Source organism: Loxodonta africana, chromosome 24, assembly GCF_030014295.1.
Source record: "Loxodonta africana isolate mLoxAfr1 chromosome 24, mLoxAfr1.hap2, whole genome shotgun sequence".
Taxonomy (NCBI): domain Eukaryota; kingdom Metazoa; phylum Chordata; class Mammalia; order Proboscidea; family Elephantidae; genus Loxodonta; species Loxodonta africana.
This window is the reverse complement of record NC_087365.1, coordinates 25,012,695-25,031,975: the sequence shown is the minus strand read 5'-3', so window position 1 is coordinate 25,031,975 and position 19,281 is coordinate 25,012,695. Positions and strand designations below refer to the sequence as shown.

At 42.3% G+C, this 19,281-nt stretch overlaps 2 protein-coding genes across 2 annotated transcripts in view; one reads left to right on the top strand and one right to left on the bottom strand.

Moving 5' to 3' along the window:
- Nucleotides 1-29: 29 nt before the first annotated feature.
- Nucleotides 30-6,959, bottom strand: PCNA (proliferating cell nuclear antigen). Its single transcript, XM_003411427.4, has 6 exons — nucleotides 6,594-6,959; nucleotides 5,186-5,283; nucleotides 5,009-5,076; nucleotides 4,073-4,267; nucleotides 1,873-1,996; nucleotides 30-1,785 (listed from the first exon to the last, which is right to left on the bottom strand). The coding sequence occupies exons 1-6, from the start codon at nucleotides 6,812-6,814 to the stop codon at nucleotides 1,706-1,708; spliced, it is 786 nt and encodes a 261-aa protein (XP_003411475.1). The 5' UTR covers nucleotides 6,815-6,959; the 3' UTR covers nucleotides 30-1,705.
- A 12,105-nt stretch (nucleotides 6,960-19,064) lies between these two features.
- The window catches only part of CDS2 (CDP-diacylglycerol synthase 2), a 68,785-nt gene continuing 68,568 nt past the window's right edge, over nucleotides 19,065-19,281 (top strand). Inside the window, exon 1 of the mRNA XM_010591538.3 lies at nucleotides 19,065-19,214. Within this exon, the coding sequence (XP_010589840.1) occupies nucleotides 19,158-19,214 (57 nt within the window). The 5' untranslated portion in view covers nucleotides 19,065-19,157. The remainder of the gene's footprint in view (nucleotides 19,215-19,281) is intronic.

Below are 19,281 nucleotides of genomic sequence, written 5' to 3'. Positions count from 1 at the left end.
GTCCGAGCGCCGCCCCTTCAGGTTTCAGGAGGCACAGCGGCTTGGGTGCGCCATCGGCTACCTCTGCTGGCAGGCGGGTGCCTTGGGTCCCCGCCCACCTGCGTCATAGTCAGCCTAGGGCAAGCCAGCTGCGTGGTTCCTTCCCCGACCCATCAGAGCCGAGAAAGGGACCACAGGGGTGCCCTCGGGAGACGGAGGCCAAGGCCCAGGAGCGTCCGAACCAACGACGGGATCTACCAGGTTCGGGATCCCAGGCCCACACAAATAGCCCCAGGGTATCCGCTTCAGTAGTCCCGCCGTCTTGTGCTTATTTCCTACGCTAGTCGTCAGGCCTTGCCCAGGTAAGGGGCCCGCCCTCAAGAAATATTACGCCACACGTTAAACTCGAGGACTTAATCTTTTAGGAATTGTTTTTTAAAAGTCAGATTTATTAAGATTTAACTTACATATAATAAAGCACAGCTGGATGTTTTAATAAATGCGTGCAGTCCTGGAACCATCAGCACAATCTAGATATATTTCCATCACTCCCAAGAAGTTCCTTCAGGCCCGTTTGCAGCCGATCCACCCCACACCAGGCACACAGTAATGAATAATGAGCAAAATTTTAGTTACCTACGTGATAGTGAGTTTTAACGACATCCAGTGACAACTCAGTGCAAGTACAACAAACCATTATTAAACCCACCAAACACAAAATTCACTTGAGAAAAGGTCAATGATAAAGGACTTTTTAATACACGGCATGCCAGTGTGTGACCTTGCAGCACAGCAACTGAAAATGTTTTACTGGTCTTTCTTCACAATTGCTGAGCCTTCCCACTTTCTTGATTGGGCCAGTCATGGAATTTAAGTCATCTTCACCCCTCAAGGGACTGAGTCCCAAGCAAGTATACTCATTCAAACACTAAAATTATCTCGTCATAAAAAGGTTGGGGTTTGGTCCCTATCACAGATGTACCAAAACTTCCAGGACTCGTGTGAAAGGTTCCCTAGGCTGAATGAAGAAACACTGCCCCATAACACAGCTAGTCTTAAAAGTCACACAACTTTGGGTACATCAAGTTTCTAAACTATTAATTTTTGCCAACTAAAATGATAAAATATGTAGGATTTGTTCTACTGTCCCCCAGTCATTACTTGAGCTCAAGTTAGAATATCAGAACAAGTTTGGCATATGAATCCCCCAAAATATCTAGTTACCAGAGATTTATATCCTACTATATTTGGAAGACTTTTGATTGCTATCTCCATAATATATTTGTATTAGACTGCTCTAGATAGAAAACATAAACCCATTTACATGGCAGGGTAGCTTTAGCTGAACATTCCCTGGGATACCTGCAACCATGGTGGTCCAAATGAAGGCACTGTCTAGTGACACTTGAAACTCAGATAACTTTATTTAAATTGAAAACACATTCTTAAAACTGTATTTAGACTTAAGACCCTTTTGTTATAAAAAGCATTAAGAGTATTTCTAGGTAAGGCAGAAGTATTTCTAGGTTAACAAGTGCAGAGTTGACTTTGGACTTTATTCTTTAAACAAATTTGAAAGAGTGGAGAAAAAATAGGTTATTTACAGAAAACAGTATCTACATTATGTACTCAGAGGTACACGTTTGGTGACAGAAAGACTTAAGTACATGCTGGTGTCTCAAAAGCAGTTCTCAAACAACTTTATTTTCTTGGATTTTAAGTGTGCCTAAGATGCTTCTTCATCCTCGATCTTGGGAGCCAAATAGTACTTTAAGTGTCCCATATCAGCAATTTTATACTCTACAACTGGAAGAAGACAGGAATATAGTTAATTATTGAGGAGTATCACAAACACTACCTAAAAAACAAGATGTGACAGCTTTATTATCTTACCAAGGGGCACATCTGAAGACATACTGAGTGTTACGGTAGAAGAGAGTGGAGTGGCTTTTGTAAAGAAGTTCAGGTACCTAAGTGCAAAAGTTAGCTGAACTGGCTCATTCATCTCTATGGTAACCTAAGAGAGAAAAAATTCACCATCTTGAAATACATCAAAAAAGTTGCAACTCTTTAGTTCATAATATACTTTATGAACGCTTACTGGTCACTTTTGAAGGATGCTATGAAACTAATTTTGAAGATTGACTTAATGGATATAAACAACCATCATTGTGGCTGTTAACGTCTCAAAAAGACATTTGGGCATCACCTGCCCCCTAGAGGTATATACCACCACAAATAATGTTCGTGCTCCCCTCCCCCCAAAACAAAGAAGACATCCTGAATGTCATCAAGTCTTTAGACTTGTAACTACCAGTTTATGAGAAATATGGGGGTAGGGGGACATATTAACTGATGCACAAGGATGCTATCGGCAAAATCCAGACTCTGGGAAGCTCTGTGACCGATGACCTGTTTCTACAACAAATAAATCACAGCAGAGGAAATAGAGAAAATGAAGAGGTAACCAATGGATTGAAAGAAATTCAAGGGGCCTATCAACTAACTGGAAATCCTGGTGGTTAAGAGCTATGGCTGCTAACCAGCAGTTTGAATCCACCTGGTGCTCTTTGGAAACTCTATGGGGCAGTTCTAGTCTGTCTTATGGGGTGCTATGAGTTGGAATCAGTTTTGAGGGCTTGGCTTCTGTTTTTTTATCAACTAATTGCAGTGTACAGACTTTATGAAAATCTTGATTCAGACTTTTTTTAAAGTAACCAGGGAAATCTGAACACTGAAAAATTCCTTATGTCTAATAATTTTCTTAGATGTGGTAAATTTTAATGTTTTTACTCTAGATACATACTAAAACATTTATGGATGAAATGTTTGAGAATTGGTTTTAAAAAAAAAAAAAATTGAGGTTGCCAGGGAAGCGGAAACCTAACTTAGGGAAGATAAATCAAGATTGGCCATCAGTTGAGAAGTGACGGCCAATTGGGGACCATCCTTATATTGTTTTCTCAATTTTTTTTTTATGTGTATAAAGTTAAATAACAAAAATAAAAAAGTATAAGAATCCAGAAAGTCCTCATTTATTTGCCACATGGCTACAATCCAAATATCCCTTACTCAGGGGAACCAAGAAGCAATTTTATTAATTGTACGTGTAAAAATGTGTCAGCTTTCAAATCTATTAAGCTTAAAAAAAAAAAAGATTAGCCCCTGCCTTTTCTATTAGATTTATCAGTCAAATTATTTTTTAAAATCGTCATTTAAACTGAATCTTTCCTTTGTTTAGAAGGTTGACTACTCATGCAAGGGAGAAGAAAATAATATCCAATATTTACTGTAAATTTATAATATGGTAGACACTAATCCTCCTAATTCTATTATAAAGTTAGGACTTTTAATTAGTCCCAGTTTACGAAGAGTTAACTGAAGCTAGAAGGCCAGCAAGTGAAGTTTAACTGAGGGCTCTTTAGGCACTCTTTTAAATTTAAATAAAAAAAATGTTTGGGGCATTAACATGATAGTATTATAACATTGGGTACAATTCACTCCAGTTGTATGGAATCTACTTTCTAGTCTTAGTGAAGAGATGCCCTCCTGTTTAACCTACTGCCTTTTTTTTTTGGTTTAGTCACTTAAACTTGTTTAGCTTGCTTCCCTACCTTTAAAATGGGATGACAGTTGTACCTACCATATCAAGTTAACATAAAGATTACAAGAGCTCAACAACAGTGACAAAGTTTTAGCCCTAACCAGATCTTTCTGTTAAGGTGCTGTCCTAGGCTCAACTATTTGGTAAAAGCAGAGTAAATACCACCCCCAGCTCTACTGAAAGCTGTAAGTCAGATACCTAGCTTCCCACTCCTATTTTTGGAATGAACATATGTAGGTTTGATTAACAAACCCACTGTTCTGTGGTTTGTTAAGAGCACTGAATTTGCATACCTGTTTTCACAAATTTAATTATAAATTGGATGGCACTTAAAAATCACTTGTGGCCTTCAACAGTATCTTTCAAGTCTCACAGTTAGTTACTTGGAAATGCAATTTTGTCTGCTTTTCCTTAATTTCAGCAACTAACCTAATATTAAGCAGTATTACAATTTTCTTCAAAATATATTTTTTATTAAAAACTACTTACAGCCTCTTCCTCCTTATCGACATTACTTGTTTGTGACAATTTAATGTTTCCATTCCCAAGTTCTCCACTTGCAGAAAATTTCACTCCATCTTTTGCACAGGAAATGACAACAGCATCTCCAATATGACTTAGATCTCGGCATATACGTGCAAATTCACCAGAAGGCATCTTTACTACACAGCTATACTCCTGTTCCTATAAAACAAACAAATTTAAAGGTTAATTGCTCAAAATTAAAAACTTGGCACTTTCACTTAAGAGGCAACATCTAAACAAATTTTCTCTAAAATATCACTGTGTAATTCCATAACATATCCAACCACTCAAAAAAATAAATGCAGATGTAAACCAAATATGCTATCAGAATATTTGTATTAAGAAACATCAGAGCATAAACCTTTAACAGTAAATGCACTATCCACGGACAAGAGCCTCCTGCTAGCTAATCATCCATCCGGGCTAAATCAAGAGGACGTTAGGGTATGGCATAGAAACCATACCTAATTCCTTCTGCAAGAAAATAAGAGAATATGGTACTGAGCATTTTAAACACCAAAACTCCTTTTTTCTCTCCTCAGATGTTGATAAACCCTAACCAATTTCTGTTAACACAACTTTAAAATCCACTCTTAATAAAAACCAAGCATTAGAGAATTTAAAACAACAGAGATGCACGCAGATTAATTTGAACATGCATGCTTGGCAGCAATGATTTCTGCTAAAGATTTTAGACTACTGTGGTTTAATAAAATGATATGTCAGTCCAGATACTAAGCCCACTTTGGAATATGCACAGCAGAAATATTTCTAGAAAAAGTTCTGTGGATAAGTAGACTTTGACTATGTAAGTTGATTACAACTAATGTTGATTACACTAACGCTTGTGTAATTAGCATGTGTATGGTCTACTCAACAATCAGAAACTTGGATACTCACTGGAATTCCAAGTTGTTCAACGTCTAAATCCATTAGCTTCATTTCATAGTCTGAAACTTTTTCTTGGTCTACCAAAAAACAAAAACCAACAAACATTGTTGAAAAGTATCCAAGCTTGTAAGTATAACACTGCCTTTTAATTTTCTCTGGCATAATTCAGTAAAGAGTATGACTTACTTGGCGCTTCAAATACGAGTGCCAAGGTATCCGCATTATCTTCAGCCCTTAGTGTAATGATATCTTCATTGCCAGCACATTTTAGTATTTTGGACATGCTAGAAAACAAGACACAGGGTTTAAAACCAATACCATCTTCTCAAAAGGGTAAGATTTCTAATGTAATTAAAATAAATAAGGAATTACCATTTTCACCCGTTAGGTTGTCTGATGAATTGGGAGAACAAACATACTAGTGGAGAATATGTAAACTGGTCCAGCCATTTTGGAGTGCAATCTGGCAGTATCTAAACATAACTGAATTAAAACCGCACACACCCTATGACCAGCAATTCCATTTCTTCGTATACGTAAATAAGCAGTATTTTCTAATTGCAAACCCCTTTAATTAGTGCTGAAGTTAGTGGGCCATAACGATCAGGAAAAATTATCTAATAAACCTGTTAGATGTACGCACTGCATGTAGTATGGTAAATATTTCTCACAAGCTTTTATTTTAAAAATGTGAATATACGTTAAGTACTAGATACCCAAACAAGAAATCCATTGCCATGGAGTCGATTCTGACGCACAGCGACCCCACAAGGGAGTGGAACTGTCCCGACAGGGTTTCCAAGGCTGTAATCTTTACGGAAGCAGACTGCCGTATCTTTCTCCCGCAGAGCGGCTGGTGGGTTCCAACCACCGACCTTTGGTTGGCAGCCGAGCGCTTAACCACTGCACCACGAGGACTCTAAGTACTATAACCCACCCACTGGCATCGAGTGATGCCGACTCAGCGAAGCCATAGGGTTTTCAAGGCTATAAATCTCTACAGAAGCAGACCTTTCAGTTAGCAGTCAATCACTTTAACCACTGCGCCACCGGGGCTCCTTCCAAGTACTACAGCAACATAAAATGTCTTCCGGTGGGTAGCGTTCAATGAAGTTGAAAGCAACTGCCCTGGAGAAATTTTTCCACAAACCCAGCATCTTAAGATGCTTACTACGGCCTTATTAAACAATAAAGGACCAGGAATCATCGGGGTAACAGAGCGATACATTCTCAGTAGGGTGCGCTACAGGGTGGTTAAAAGTCGACCACGACCAACGTTTCCTAGCCAAGACGGCTAGCATTTAACGAGCAGGGAGCTCGGGAACAGCCTTTTCCCGGCATCGCAGAGAAGCCGGTCATTTTCCCGCCACCACCCAGCTTTGTGACTTTGGCGCGGAAACACCCGGTTCCCGCGGCCCTCCGCGCGGGCTTTCCCGAACCGCGCGCCCCGCCGCGCCCCGCCCCCCGGCGCCGCCGGCCAATGAGAGGGCGAGGACGACCCACGCCAGCCAGTCAGGGCCCGGCTCAGAGACTCCCGCCAAGGGTCCGGGGAGGAGGGGGCGAAGGCCCGGCTCCTCACCACCCCCCGGCTCACCTGGTGAGATTCACGCCCATGGCCAAGTTGCGGTCACAGCGGTAGGTGTCGAAGCCCTCGGAGCGCAGGGTGAGCTGCACCAAGGAGACGTGGGACGAGTCCATACTCTGCAGGTTCACTCCGCTCGAGCTGATGTCCCAGCAGGCCTCGTTGATGAGGTCCTTGAGCGCCTCCAGCACCTTCTTCAGGATGGAGCCCTGGACCAAGCGCGCCTCGAACATGGTGGCGGAGTCACAGCGACACGGCTACAGGCGGGTGGATGTAGGACGATCAGAGCGACCTCCGGAAGCTTGAGACCTAGGAGGACCACAACCAACCCGCCGGCGCTGCAACCGTTTAATACCGCGGAGTCAGAGAGCGCGCACTCTCCGCCCCTGCGCCCCGCGCCGAGACGTCACCACGCTGCCCCGCCCACCGTCAGGTGGAGCGACTCCAGGGCCAATCGTTTCCCTGCTCCCTGAGAGGCCCGCCCACCTGGGCGTTTATTGGAGATGCAGGCCAGGGGGCGGGGACAGCATCCCGCGCCTCGGCTGGGGGCGGGGCGACGTGTTTCCCCTTGGTTTTTCGGTGATTCTGACCCTAGACGCGGGTTGAGTTGGGGCGTCAGGGGCTCCCAGGCCTGGGCTGGGGGTCGTGAAGCCCCAGATTTGTGGTCACTAGAGAGTCGCCGTGTCTCCTCAGCTTCCCGCTTCAGGGTGGAAGGTTACCAGCCAAGAAAGTGAAAGCGAAACCCAAATCTCGCCTACAAGGAAGGAAGAGCTGACTTGTAGCCTGAAGAGTGTATCAAAAAAAAAACACCTAAACCTATTGCCGTCAAGACAGTTCTGACTCATAGCGACTCTATAGGACGGAGTAGAACTGCCTCAAGGTTTACAGGGAGCGGCTAGTGGATTCGAGCTACCAACCTTTTGGTTAGCAGCCGAGCTTTTAACCACTGCGCCACCTTATAGAAGTGACGTGCTCCTAAGGGTCAAGCGATATAAGTGTACAACCTTAAAAAAAGTGTACAACCTTACGTTTAAAAAAAAAAGTTATTTCAGCTCCCCGGCACATCTCTTAAACCCCCTTTCCACGCATAGCAAGGGCAAATAAATTCTCAATTATGTACTAGACTTTTTTTTCTTGTGTATTTTCCTCCTGGTTTGTTCTTTGTTGTTTTGCTTATGGCCTTTCTCTTAAGTTGCTTTTAAGTTTTATCCTGGTATATAGCGTTCTTCAGTTTTTCTACCACGTATCTAGGGGTGGATTTCGATTTATTTATCTTGTTGAGGATATTTTGTGCTTCCAGAGTCAGAAGATTCGTCGCTGTCATCAAGTCTAAAATCTTCTCATCCATAATGGCTTTAAACATTGCCTTTCCCTACTCTGTTCTCTTCGTCTGGCATTTCTATTAGACATATCTATTTTACTGAATTTAAGATACCCTCAGTTATTTTTTTCAGTTGTTAGATGTACTGTTATTTTATGCAGCACAAGAAAGGAAAAGAAATGCTGTCAAACTATCATACAAGCTTTATCACTTAGAAGTTCTACTTTCTAATTATTGAAAGAGCTTTTAGACTTTCAAAAACATTTTATTCATATTATCAACTTTGTGCATACATAACAAAGAAACTATAAGCAAAATAAATTAGTTAGGGCATGGATAACTTTTTTCCGCTGTCAGAATTTTCCCATTTAGTTGTTGATACAATAAGTCCCAGAATTAAGAATGTCAATTTATAGACTAGTAGTTAAGAACAGACTGCCATAAAGCCTATTGTATTAAAAATTTGAGTTAAATACAATGGTTCATAATAATGAACGCATGTACTACTTTGTGATGCTCAGGAAAACATTGCTGGGCTGAGCCGATGGGGGCTGGAGGAAGGAGAAAGCACGTTGCCTACACTGTTGAGCGTGTAACTTGGTATTATGGCTTAAATTTTCTTCTTAATTTACCCTTGTTACCATGCTTCCAAAGTGTAAAACCAATACAAGTGCTGGGGATGCATCAAAGAAAAGGTAAACCATCACAACTGAAAATGAAGTGGAAATAATAAAGCGATTGGAAAGAGCTGAAATGCCATTGGTCGTTGGAAAAGCGTTAGGCTACAGTCGGTCAACGATGGGAACAATTTTAAAGGCTAAAGTGAGACTGATGGAGCACGCGAAAGGCTCTGTCTTCCCCAATGAAAGCTACAATTACAACAAATTACTGTTGATAATTTGGTGAGATGATCAAAATGAGCGTAATATGCCTATTAGCCTTATTTTAGTGCCTAAAAAGGCTCAAAGGTTTTTTTAATGATTTGAAAGCTGCACGAGCAGCATGTGAAGGTGATTGTGATGAAGAACTCCTGGTGAGTAGGGTTTGATTCTAGAGTCCCATGAGTCAGAATTGACTCGACACAATGGGTTTGGTTTGGTTCCATTATTTCAAACTGAGGGCAAATTTACATAACATTAAGGTGCAAGGTGAAGCAGTGTGTGCCGATGTAAGTACTGTGAGTGATTTTCCTGAAACATTTGAAAAAATTATTGAGGAGGGAAGTTATTTGCCAGACCAAATATTTAATGTAGACAAGACTGGCTTGTTTTGGAAAAAAATGCCTGAAAGGACCTAATTTCAAAAGAGGGACAAAATGCACCACAGCAGCAGATGTTAACCTCTGAGGAAGAAGACCAGGACCTAAAAACTCCAAAACCGGAAAAGTTTTTCACAAAAGAGTTAGCTGAAGCCTTTCATCTCACCGAAGCAGGGATGGCAAGGTCAGAGGAGCAAGATCCTAATACAGAGAGGTTCACCAAAGTTTACCATACAGTTACCTAGGGCCTCAACTGCCACAAGGCCATTTATGACGAGAAAAAGAAAAGCTATATACAAACCACCCTTGATGTCTACTTCAAGAAGTTGTCTCTAGTAGTAAACCTCCACCCTCCAGCTGCAGAGTGAAACCCTGACTCTCCAGCACCAGGCCCGTCCTTTCCAACACCAGGCCTACCCTCTTCAACAGTAGCCATTTCTCCATCATCTTTTCCTGCATCATCCAATTATTAACGTTATAATGTTACCTCGTGAATGCCCCTTCCGGTATGCAAGACATTGATGGAATGAGAGTATTAACCTTTTATCATGATCTTTTTTCTATCTAAACTCTTGTAAGAACTGTTTGTTCTTATGTTTTTACAGTACCGTATACCTGTACACATACACACACACAGATTCTCTCTTCACTGTAGTACCGTATGTAGTTACTTCTATTATTACTGTATTACTATCATTATGTACAGTATTATAATGTTTAAGATGTTTTAGTGTATTTGGAACTGTTTCTTAAGTATTTTATATACATAAAACAAAACAAACCCATTGCCTTTGAGTCAATTCTGACTCATAGTAACCCTATAGGACAGAGTAGAACTACCTCAGGGCTTCCAAGGAGCGCCTGGCAGATCTAAACTGCCGACCTTCTGGTTAGCAGTCGTAACACTTAACAACTACGCCACCAGGGTTTTCTTTATACACATAAAAAAAACACATAGAAAGGTAAAATATATACTGTTTACTATGACAAAAATTTGACTAACTGATGCTAAACAAGAATGGTATGTACCTGTTCCAACTTACCTACAAATTTGACTTAAAGACAGATGTAGGAACGGATCTTGTTCATAATCCAGAAACTGTCTGTACTGTTGTTTTTCCGTTTAATATATTCTGAATGGTCAAGGGTGGTGATGATGAAGCATTTTTCAAAAGACTGCCCCTCAATAGACATAGGCACACCTATGTCGATTACTGCATTATACACAATAGTAAAAGATGGAAACAACCTAAGTGCCCATCAACGGATGAATGGATAAACAAATTGTGGTACATACATACAATGGAATACTATGCAACAATAAAGAATAATGAGGAGTCCACAAAACATAACATGCCTGAACCTGGAGGACACTATGCTGAGTGAAATAAGTCAATCACAAAATGACAAATATCGGATGGTCCCACTATTATGAAAAGTCAAGAATAGATATACACACAGAAAGCAACATTTTTTGATGGTTACCAGGGGCAGGAGGGGGGAAGGAGAGGGAATCACTTTCTAGATATTAGACACTTGTTATTTTTGGCGATGGGAGAGACAATACCCAATATGCATGAAGTCTGCACAGCTTGACCAGTATAAATGAAAACACTAAGAAGTATACAAGAAAAAGAGATAATTTCAGTAAATGCTATAATATACAATTTTGCAATAACAGTAATAACAACCAAAATATGTGTGGTTTCATAGGTAGATATGTATGTATATATGTGTATTGGAAGACATGAGAGTAAGTACAAGCATGTTCATGTATAGGTGTATCTGTAGGTATATGTATATACATGTTTGTGTGCTGCGTATGTACCCATATATATTATAAAACACATAGGGGGCACAGTTATAGAGACCTACTAGAAATAACCAAATACATCGCAGGATTGGGTTACTGGATTAAAAGGCTTAGGACCATAGTCCTGTGGGACAACTTAGTCAACTGGCATAACATGGTTCATAAAGGAGGTAATGTTCTACACTTAGTTTGGTGAGTAACATCAGGGGCCTTAAGAGCTTATTAGTGATAATCTATTGGTCTCTACTCATCTGGAGCAAAACAGAATTAAGGGAAACTAGAGACTCAAAGAAGAAACTTGGCCATAGGACTAGTAGCCCACACGAACCACAGCCTCTTCTAATCCGAAACCAGAAGAACTAGGTGGTGCCTGGCTAACACTACCAACTGTTCTGATCAGGGACACAACATAAGGTCCCAGATAGGATGGGAAAAAATGTAGAACCAAATTCAAATTGCTAAAAAAGGACAGACCTACTGGACCTGTAGAGACTAGAGGAACCCTCAAGACTATTCCCCTAAGATACCCTTTGAGCTTGGCACTGAAGCTACTCCTGGAGGTCACTTTTCAGCCAAATAATAGAATGGCTATAAAATAAACAGTACCACCCATGAGTAACGTGCTCCCTTAAACTATGGACTGTACGAGACCAAATGGTCAACATTTACCCAAAAGCAAAGATGACAAGGCAAGGAGGGGGAGGGAAGCTAAATCAGTAGAAGCAGAATGAACAGAACAGAAACAATGGGAATGTTGACACATTTTGAAAATTGTAACCAATGTCATGGAACAATTTGCATAAAAATTGTTAAATGGGAACCTAATTTGCTGTATAAACTTTCACCTAAAACACACACACGCACACACACACACACACACACACAGAGTGTGCATCTATTGTCTGTGGAGTCCCTGAGTGGTGCAAACCGTTAACTCATTTAGCTGCTAACTGACAGGGGGGAGGTTTGAGTTCACCCAGAGGAGTCTCTCAAGAAAGGCCTGGCAATCTTCTTGTGAAAAATCCACCACTAAAAACTCTATGGAACACAGTTCTACTCTGACGTGCCTGGAGTCGCCAGGAGTTGGAATCAACTTGAGGGCAACAGGAGTTTCTTCTAAGTCTCTGCCACCCATTTGTAAGTTTTGATGCAGGCACTTTGTTGCTTGGCATGTAAGAAACTGTCTTTTTGCATAAATCTCAAGATCAAAAACGTGACATAGGTTCATCTACTTGTATTTTCCTTTCTTAGGTCCCTTAAGTTGTTGCTTTGCAAAATGTGGAATGCATTCATTCCTACAACGAGGAACAGTTGGCTCACTGATAACAACTGTATGCTTTGCTACTCTGTTTCAATGCTTTCTGCTTACCTAATTGCATTTTGTTTTAAGGCTGAATCAGAATGTAAGCCCCAACCATGTGGTGCCCACAATGCACAGGAATCAGTTGAACTGAGGACACAGGAATGACTATGGCCTGTGGTCAGAGGAGGCTTTCCAAGGAGGTAGCATTTAATGCCAAGAAGACAGCTGTTTGGAGAGTGGAAGGAAGAGCCTTCTAGGCTGAGAGAATAATAGCATGTTTTAAAAGAACAGCATGCTAGGTGTTCAGGTAGGAAGGAGTTTGTTGTGGAACTCAGAGATTGGTGTGTCAGGAGAACACTGAACAATAGAGAGAGTGCTGCACGCTGAGGTTGCAAAAAAAGACAGGGGTACTACCCTATAGGACTTTGTAAGCCCTCTACAAAGATGGGCCACCACCTGTCAGTTTGTCGCACTGTGTGTTGTACAGTTTATCAGTCTGTTGTACTGTGGTGGCTTTTGTGTTGCTATGATGCTGAAAGCTAGGTCACTGGTATTTCAGTTGCCAGCACTTGGCACCCATGGTGGACAGGTTTTAGCGGAGCTTCCAGAGTAAGACAGACTAGGAAGAAAGGCCTGGTGACCTACTTCCAAATATTAGCCAATGAAAACCTTATGGATCACAACGGAATATTGTCTGATATACTGCCCGAAGATGAGTGCCCCAGGTTGGAAGGCACTCAAAATCCAATGGCTGCTACAATGGACTTGAGCACACCAACAACAGTGAAGATGGTGCAGGAATCCACAACTTGAACAACACATTGTTCTGTTTTACACAGGATCGTCGTTGAGTCAGTGCTAACTCAATGGCATTGAGTCAGCGCTAACTCAATGGCAACTAAAAACAACAGCAATAACAGCAAAAACCAAACTCATTGGCATCAAGTCAATTCTGACTCATAGCCATCCTGTAGAGTAGAGTAGAGCTGCCCCACAGGGTTCCCAAGGCTGTAATCTTTACCGAAGCAGACTGCCACACCTTCCTCCCAAGGAGCGGCTGTGGGGTTTGAACCGCAGACCTTCTGGTTAGCAGTTGAGTGCTTAATCACTGCACTACCAGGGCTCCAAAACAACAGGTCCTCTATCAGTGCAAGGGAAAGTTATCAAAAAGGGCTTTGACATGATCAATTTGTATTTTAAGAGGCTCAATTTAAGATCTAATAAAGGTGCCATTCCAATCAATGGGAGAAAGAATAAATTGAGCAACTTTTGATCAAACAATTGGTTAAAACTTTAGAAAAGTATAAAGCTATAGATTCTTACTAACTATTCATCAAAATTAATTCCAGATTGATTAAAAGGTTAAAATTCAAGTAAATGTAAACTTAATAAGAAATGGAAAAAAAAAATTGGTAAATAGTTAATGAGATCTTTCTGTGGGCTTCTAAGGATAAAGACAAAGGAAAAAACTCTAAAAGACAACAAATGACTGACAAAGTTTTTAGGCACGCTTTAAACGAAAAAACGAAACCCGTTGCTGCCAAGTCCATTCCGACACACAGCGACCCCATAGTTGCCTAAAAGCGCTGTATTAGTGCATTTTAGGTTTCCAGTGACAGAGACCCCATCTCAAAGTGACTTAAGAGAAAAGGAGAATTTGCTCAACAAGTGAAAAGCCAGAGAAGTATCTGGCATCCAATATCCCAGGCCCAGTCATAGTAAATATGTGGAAAAATGGCTAGCCACACTAACGACAGCACTGGGCCACACTAATATGCAAAGAAATGTAAATGAAAAGAAGATAGAATTTTAACCTACAAAATTGGTAACAATTGTGTTAACACCCAGTGTTAGGAAGGGATTCAAGGAAACGGGCACGTTCATCCATCGCAGGTGTGGATACAAATTGGTCTATTTTTTCTTGTGGAAATTTGGAAATGTGTATCAAAAGCCTTAGAATTTTATTTATTCTTTGACTTAGAAGTTCAGTCTTTAGGGCCTTTTCCTAAGGAAATGGTCAGAGGTGCTTACTAGGATAAGTGTGTTTATGAACATTTCTTACAGAATTATTAATAATTCCTCTCAAGTTGGAAATAACCTTAAAGCCTAAGAATATGGTCTTTGGTAGGTAAATGATGGTAAATCCATAAGACAAAATACTATACAACTTTTAAAATACCATTCTCAAAGAATATTTAAAGATAAAGAGAAAAGTCAGGCTATGAAATAGTATAAATAGTATTTGAATTTTCAAAGATTGGTATATCTAGGTATATGTGCACAGAGCATAGAATGAGAAGGGAAGAATGTGAAATGTTAACAGTAATTATTTGTGGCTGACGGTCATTATACTTTTTTACAATTTCCACTCTTTCTTCAACAAGCATGGTTTGTTTGGAAAATGTTAACAAATGTTGGGAGAAAAAAGCTATAAACTATACTGTTTCCAGCAAATACAAGGTGAGAATGTGCAATATATCTGAGTGATTCTCAACCCTAGCTGCACATTAGACTCATCTGGGCACATTAGACTCATCTGGGGTGCTTAGGGGGGAAAAAAAAGCCTATTTCCCCAAGGCCCCGTCTCCAGTGATTCTTATTTAGTTGATCTGGGGACTTTTTTAGAAGCTTCCCAGGTAATTCTAATGAATGACTAGGATTAAGAAGCTCTGTTCCAACAATGTATGATCAATAGATGAATATTTGTGCTCAAAGCCACCTGTTTCCCCATGTAGACTATTGGTTTGAAAAACTAAGACCTACGGTTTTTGTCAGAGAGGAGACTGACATACAGCTTAGATGGAACGTCTAGTCTAATAGGTTTGTAAGTTTGTGGGAGTGTAGGATTCTTTTTTTGAGGCTTTAAGAAGTTTAACACTTCTGCATAGCCTCTTCTTGAATCCATTTTGCACATCATCTCATTAAATTGAAGAGTTTTAGCTACCTGAGAACACTTGCCAAACTAAGAGCCAGAAAGGGAATGTGAAAAACAAGATAAAGAACAGATAAGGCCTATTTCATTTATTGATAGAAGTGCTGGTAGCACAGTGGTTAAGTGCTCGGCTGCTAACCAAGAGGTTGGCAGTTTGAACCCACCAGCAGCTCCACAGGAGAAAGATGCGGCAGTCTGCTTCTCTAAGGATTACAGCCTTGAAACCCTGTGGGGCAGTTCTACTTTGCCCCATAGAGACGCTATGAGTTGGAATCAACTCAGTGGCAAAGGATTTAGTTTTTGGTCAGTTTATTGATAATCCTTTGGTAAGAGAAGCGGAAACCACTCATTCAGGAAACTAAAGAATGTTTATGTCATTTGTACCATTTCAGTTTTCAAACTTGGAGATGAGGGGAGGTGTTTTTATTTATTATAAAATGATGATAGCTATTTTTTTATAGCAATAGCTACCACTTACACTCAGCTCACAATCAATCAGCCTGCACGTTCCATGCTTGTTGTTAGGTGCCCATGTTTAAGCCCGTTGTTGTAGCCACTGTGTCAATCCATTTCCTCAAAGGTCTCCCTTTTTTTTCTCTGACCCTCTGCTTTACCAAGCGTGATATCCTTCTCCAGGGACTGTTCTCTCCTGATAACATGCCCGAAGTATGTGAAACAAAGTCTTGCCATCCTTGCTTCTAAGAAGCATTCTGGCTGTACTTCTTCCATGCTAGTTACCTCTATTAATCAACATTCTAAAAACAAATAAACTCGTTGCTGTCCAGTCAATTCTGACTCATAGCAGCCGTATAGGGCAGAGTAGAACTGCCCCACAGGGTTTCCAAGGAGCAGCTGGCAGATTTGAATTGTTGACCTTTTGGTTAGCAGCCAAGCTCTTAACCACCGGGGGTCTATTAATCAACACAGCATCTAAAAATAGTGGAACTAATCATGGAGTGCAATGAAAAGAAACCACTGCATACCATATATGCCCCAAGCCTGGAAGAAATGGCCTCAGAAGAAAGAGCTAATACAAGAAACGGAAAAGAAAATCTGGGTTAGAGGAGATAATGCAAGGTAATGTAAAGGAATCAAATTCTTTTTTCGTAGTGAGACTGGTCTATGTAGTGTCTAGAGTTATACATTAGTAAGTAGAACTATAAGCAAATTACTTAGCATTATGGTGGCAATCACCATTACAAAACTCAAATCTTTAAAGCCTTTATCTCAAGGGAATGGAACCCAGCAGGGCTGGGTGTGAAGATTTTTTACTTTGAATTTCTTTCTACAATTGAGGGATAGGCGCTAAAGCTGGCTGGCTTAAAGGCCTCTTAACATGACTTCCAGACACGTCTGAGTACCTGATCCTTGTTCTCCACAACACTGACTTCAGGAATGTACTTGACTTGAGCCTGGTTAGACTGAGAAGGCTGAACGTGATGGATGAGAAATTTGTTTAGGCCAAATTGTAATGGATTCTCTATCCTATCAATGATATTAAAAACAAAACAGTTGCTGTGAAGTTAATCCTGACTCATGGCAACCCCACGTGTTGCAGAGTACAGCTGTGCTCCATACGGTTTTCAAGGCTGGGACTTTGTGTAAGCGGATTGCTAGGTCTTTCTTCTGAGATGAGTCTGGATAGGTACGAAGCACTGACAGTTGGCAGTTGAGCGCTTAACTGTTTGTGCCACCCAAAGCCAAAACCATAGCAATTCCAACTCATAGCAACCCCATGAGGTTTCCAAGGCTGTAAATCCCTACTGAAGTAGACTGCCACATCTTTCTCCTGTGGAGCCCCTCATAGTTTCAAACTGCCAACCTTTCGATTAGCAGTTGATTGGTTTAACCCCCGTGCCACTAGAGCTCCTTGTGCCACTCAAGGACCCCTGCAATCATGCTGTATAGGCTATAATTCTGACCCAGGTGCATTGGTTCTCCAGCCTCCTTTACATCAGGCTGGGTTTGAAACAGCTGAGCTTCGGAAAGGACTGATGTGATGCTCTCATTCAGATGTGACATTTCAAAATTTGTGTCCCCACAGGTGAGGGTGTGGATACTAACACCTCCACGAGTCTCAGAGGATGACCTTGCTCTGTGCTGACATCCTTTGAGGCCCTTACATAATAAACCTGGCTCAATTTACCTAAGAGATGTCCCGTCTTTAGATCGAGAGGCAACCACTGACAGTGGTCAACCTGGTCCCACTAACTTTAACAGAGTAAAAATCTTAAAATTACCACTAGCATGTTATTTACTTTTATAAATAAAATACCAAAAGTCAAAATAAAACAAAAATCAAAGCCTTTTCTAAATAAATTATGCCCTGAAGGGAGTGGGCTCTTTTTCCAAAAAACAAGTATTTGTGCAATGCTGTTATTAAATAGGAAACAAAACATACCCTGAGTTCAGTGCTCCTCCGAACTTATTTTACTGTCACTTCGAAGCAGTTACAGGAACACAGAAATATACTGATATAAAATCAGGAGAATAGGATGCCCATCTCAGAATCCTCACTACTTCTCCGAGTACACATAGCTCAGGCCAATACGAACTCCATATAGTTGCAAGTTTCCCACCTTGTTAAGATTATGATATGCTTAAGGGCAGAGACCCCATTTTACACCTGTTTTAGATCTTTTGTTACAAGGCAGCGAATGAACTGAAAGCAAAGCTGGAGCAACACAGGCGTAACAGTGAATTCTGGGAGACGGTACAGTACAGTGGTTTCAGTGTGTGGGCTTTGGTAAACAACAGATGGATGTCGTAATTCTTCTCAGGTACCTTCTAGACCTTGGCTAAATCATTTAACTTTAGGAAAATTTAAATAAACCATTCAAGTACTTAAGATGTGTTAGGTACATAGAGGACTTGGCAGTGAACAAAGTAGACAGCATTCCTGTCCAAAAGCCTTCGATCCAGAAGACAGACAAGAAATTTGATATACCGTGGAAGTTTGTCATTAAAATAAAAATAGCATAAAGCACAATAAAAATTAAAAAAAAAATAAAAATGGTATCCATTTCCATGCGTTGTGTGGATTAAATGAGATAAACCACGTAAAGCCTTCGCTCAGCTCAGTGCCTAGCACATAATTAGCCTCCCTCCTCTTGGAAACCCTGGTGGCGTCGTGGTTAAGGTTGGCAGTTCAAATCCACCAGGCGCTCCTTGGAAACTCTATGGGGCAGTTCTACTCTGTTCTATGAGGTCGCTAGGAGTCGGAATCGACTCGACAGCAGTGGGTTTGGCCTCTTCCGAAAGCTCAGCCCACCTGGCCCCTCCACCCAGGGCCTACCAAGCGCCTGCCTGGGTATGTGTGATGAAAGAGCCCCGGCCAGGAAGGCCGTGCCGGGCTACCGGCCAACACGAAGCCCAGGGCAGCAAGCACCCGCCGGGCTGGAGCCCCTGGGAAGCCCCCGCTTGCTCTCGGTAACCCATTACTGCTAGGACCCAAGGCGCCAACGCCGGCCGGCCCCCGTCAGGCCTGATCTGCCATTGACAAATCTCCCTCGGAAACTCAGGCTTTTCCCCGCCCTCTCACGCTGTTGTCCAATGAGCGCCTCGCGGCTTCGGCCCGCCCCGCCCCGCCGCCCCGCCTCCCCGTCGGATTCGCGCCATTGGAATCACCGGGGTCGTGATGGCGGCGGTGCGCTTGCGCGCTCGTTGCAGGGCCCTCCTCCCCGGGGGAGGAGCAAGCGGGCGGGGGCTCCGGGAGACCGCACGCACTCGGCCGGGTCGAAGGCAGGCGGTGGCGGCGGCGCTGGGCGTGGCCGGGATTCAGGGCGGGTGGCGGGGCGGCAGCGGGCCTGCGAGCCGCTGAGGAGTTGCGCACCGCTGGGGCTGGGCGAGGCGGGGCCGGCCGAGCGGAGTTCGCGCGCGCCCGTGCACAGCTGCCCGCTTCGGCGGCTGCGCTGCTCGCCCGCGGGGACGTCGCGCCCGGGTCTCCAGCATGACGGAGCTGAGGCAGAGGGCGGCCCGCGAGCCGGACGCACTGCTCGAGGACAAGGTAGAGGCGGTGTCCCGGTGGGCGCGGCTCGGGGCCGCGGCGCCCCCCAGAGGCGCGCGGGGGGCAC

Bases quoted from the DNA above. Each gene is read 5' to 3' on its own strand.
- PCNA (XM_003411427.4), bottom strand. From the start codon at position 6,814: ATGTTCGAGGCGCGCTTGGTCCAGGGCTCCATCCTGAAGAAGGTGCTG. The intron at 5,284-6,593 runs GTGAGCCGGGGG...CTTGTTTTCTAG, and splicing joins ATGGGCGTGAATCTCACCAG to CATGTCCAAAATACTAAAAT. The intron at 1,786-1,872 runs GTAAGATAATAA...GTCTTCTTCCAG, and splicing joins GTCTTCAGATGTGCCCCTTG to TTGTAGAGTATAAAATTGCT.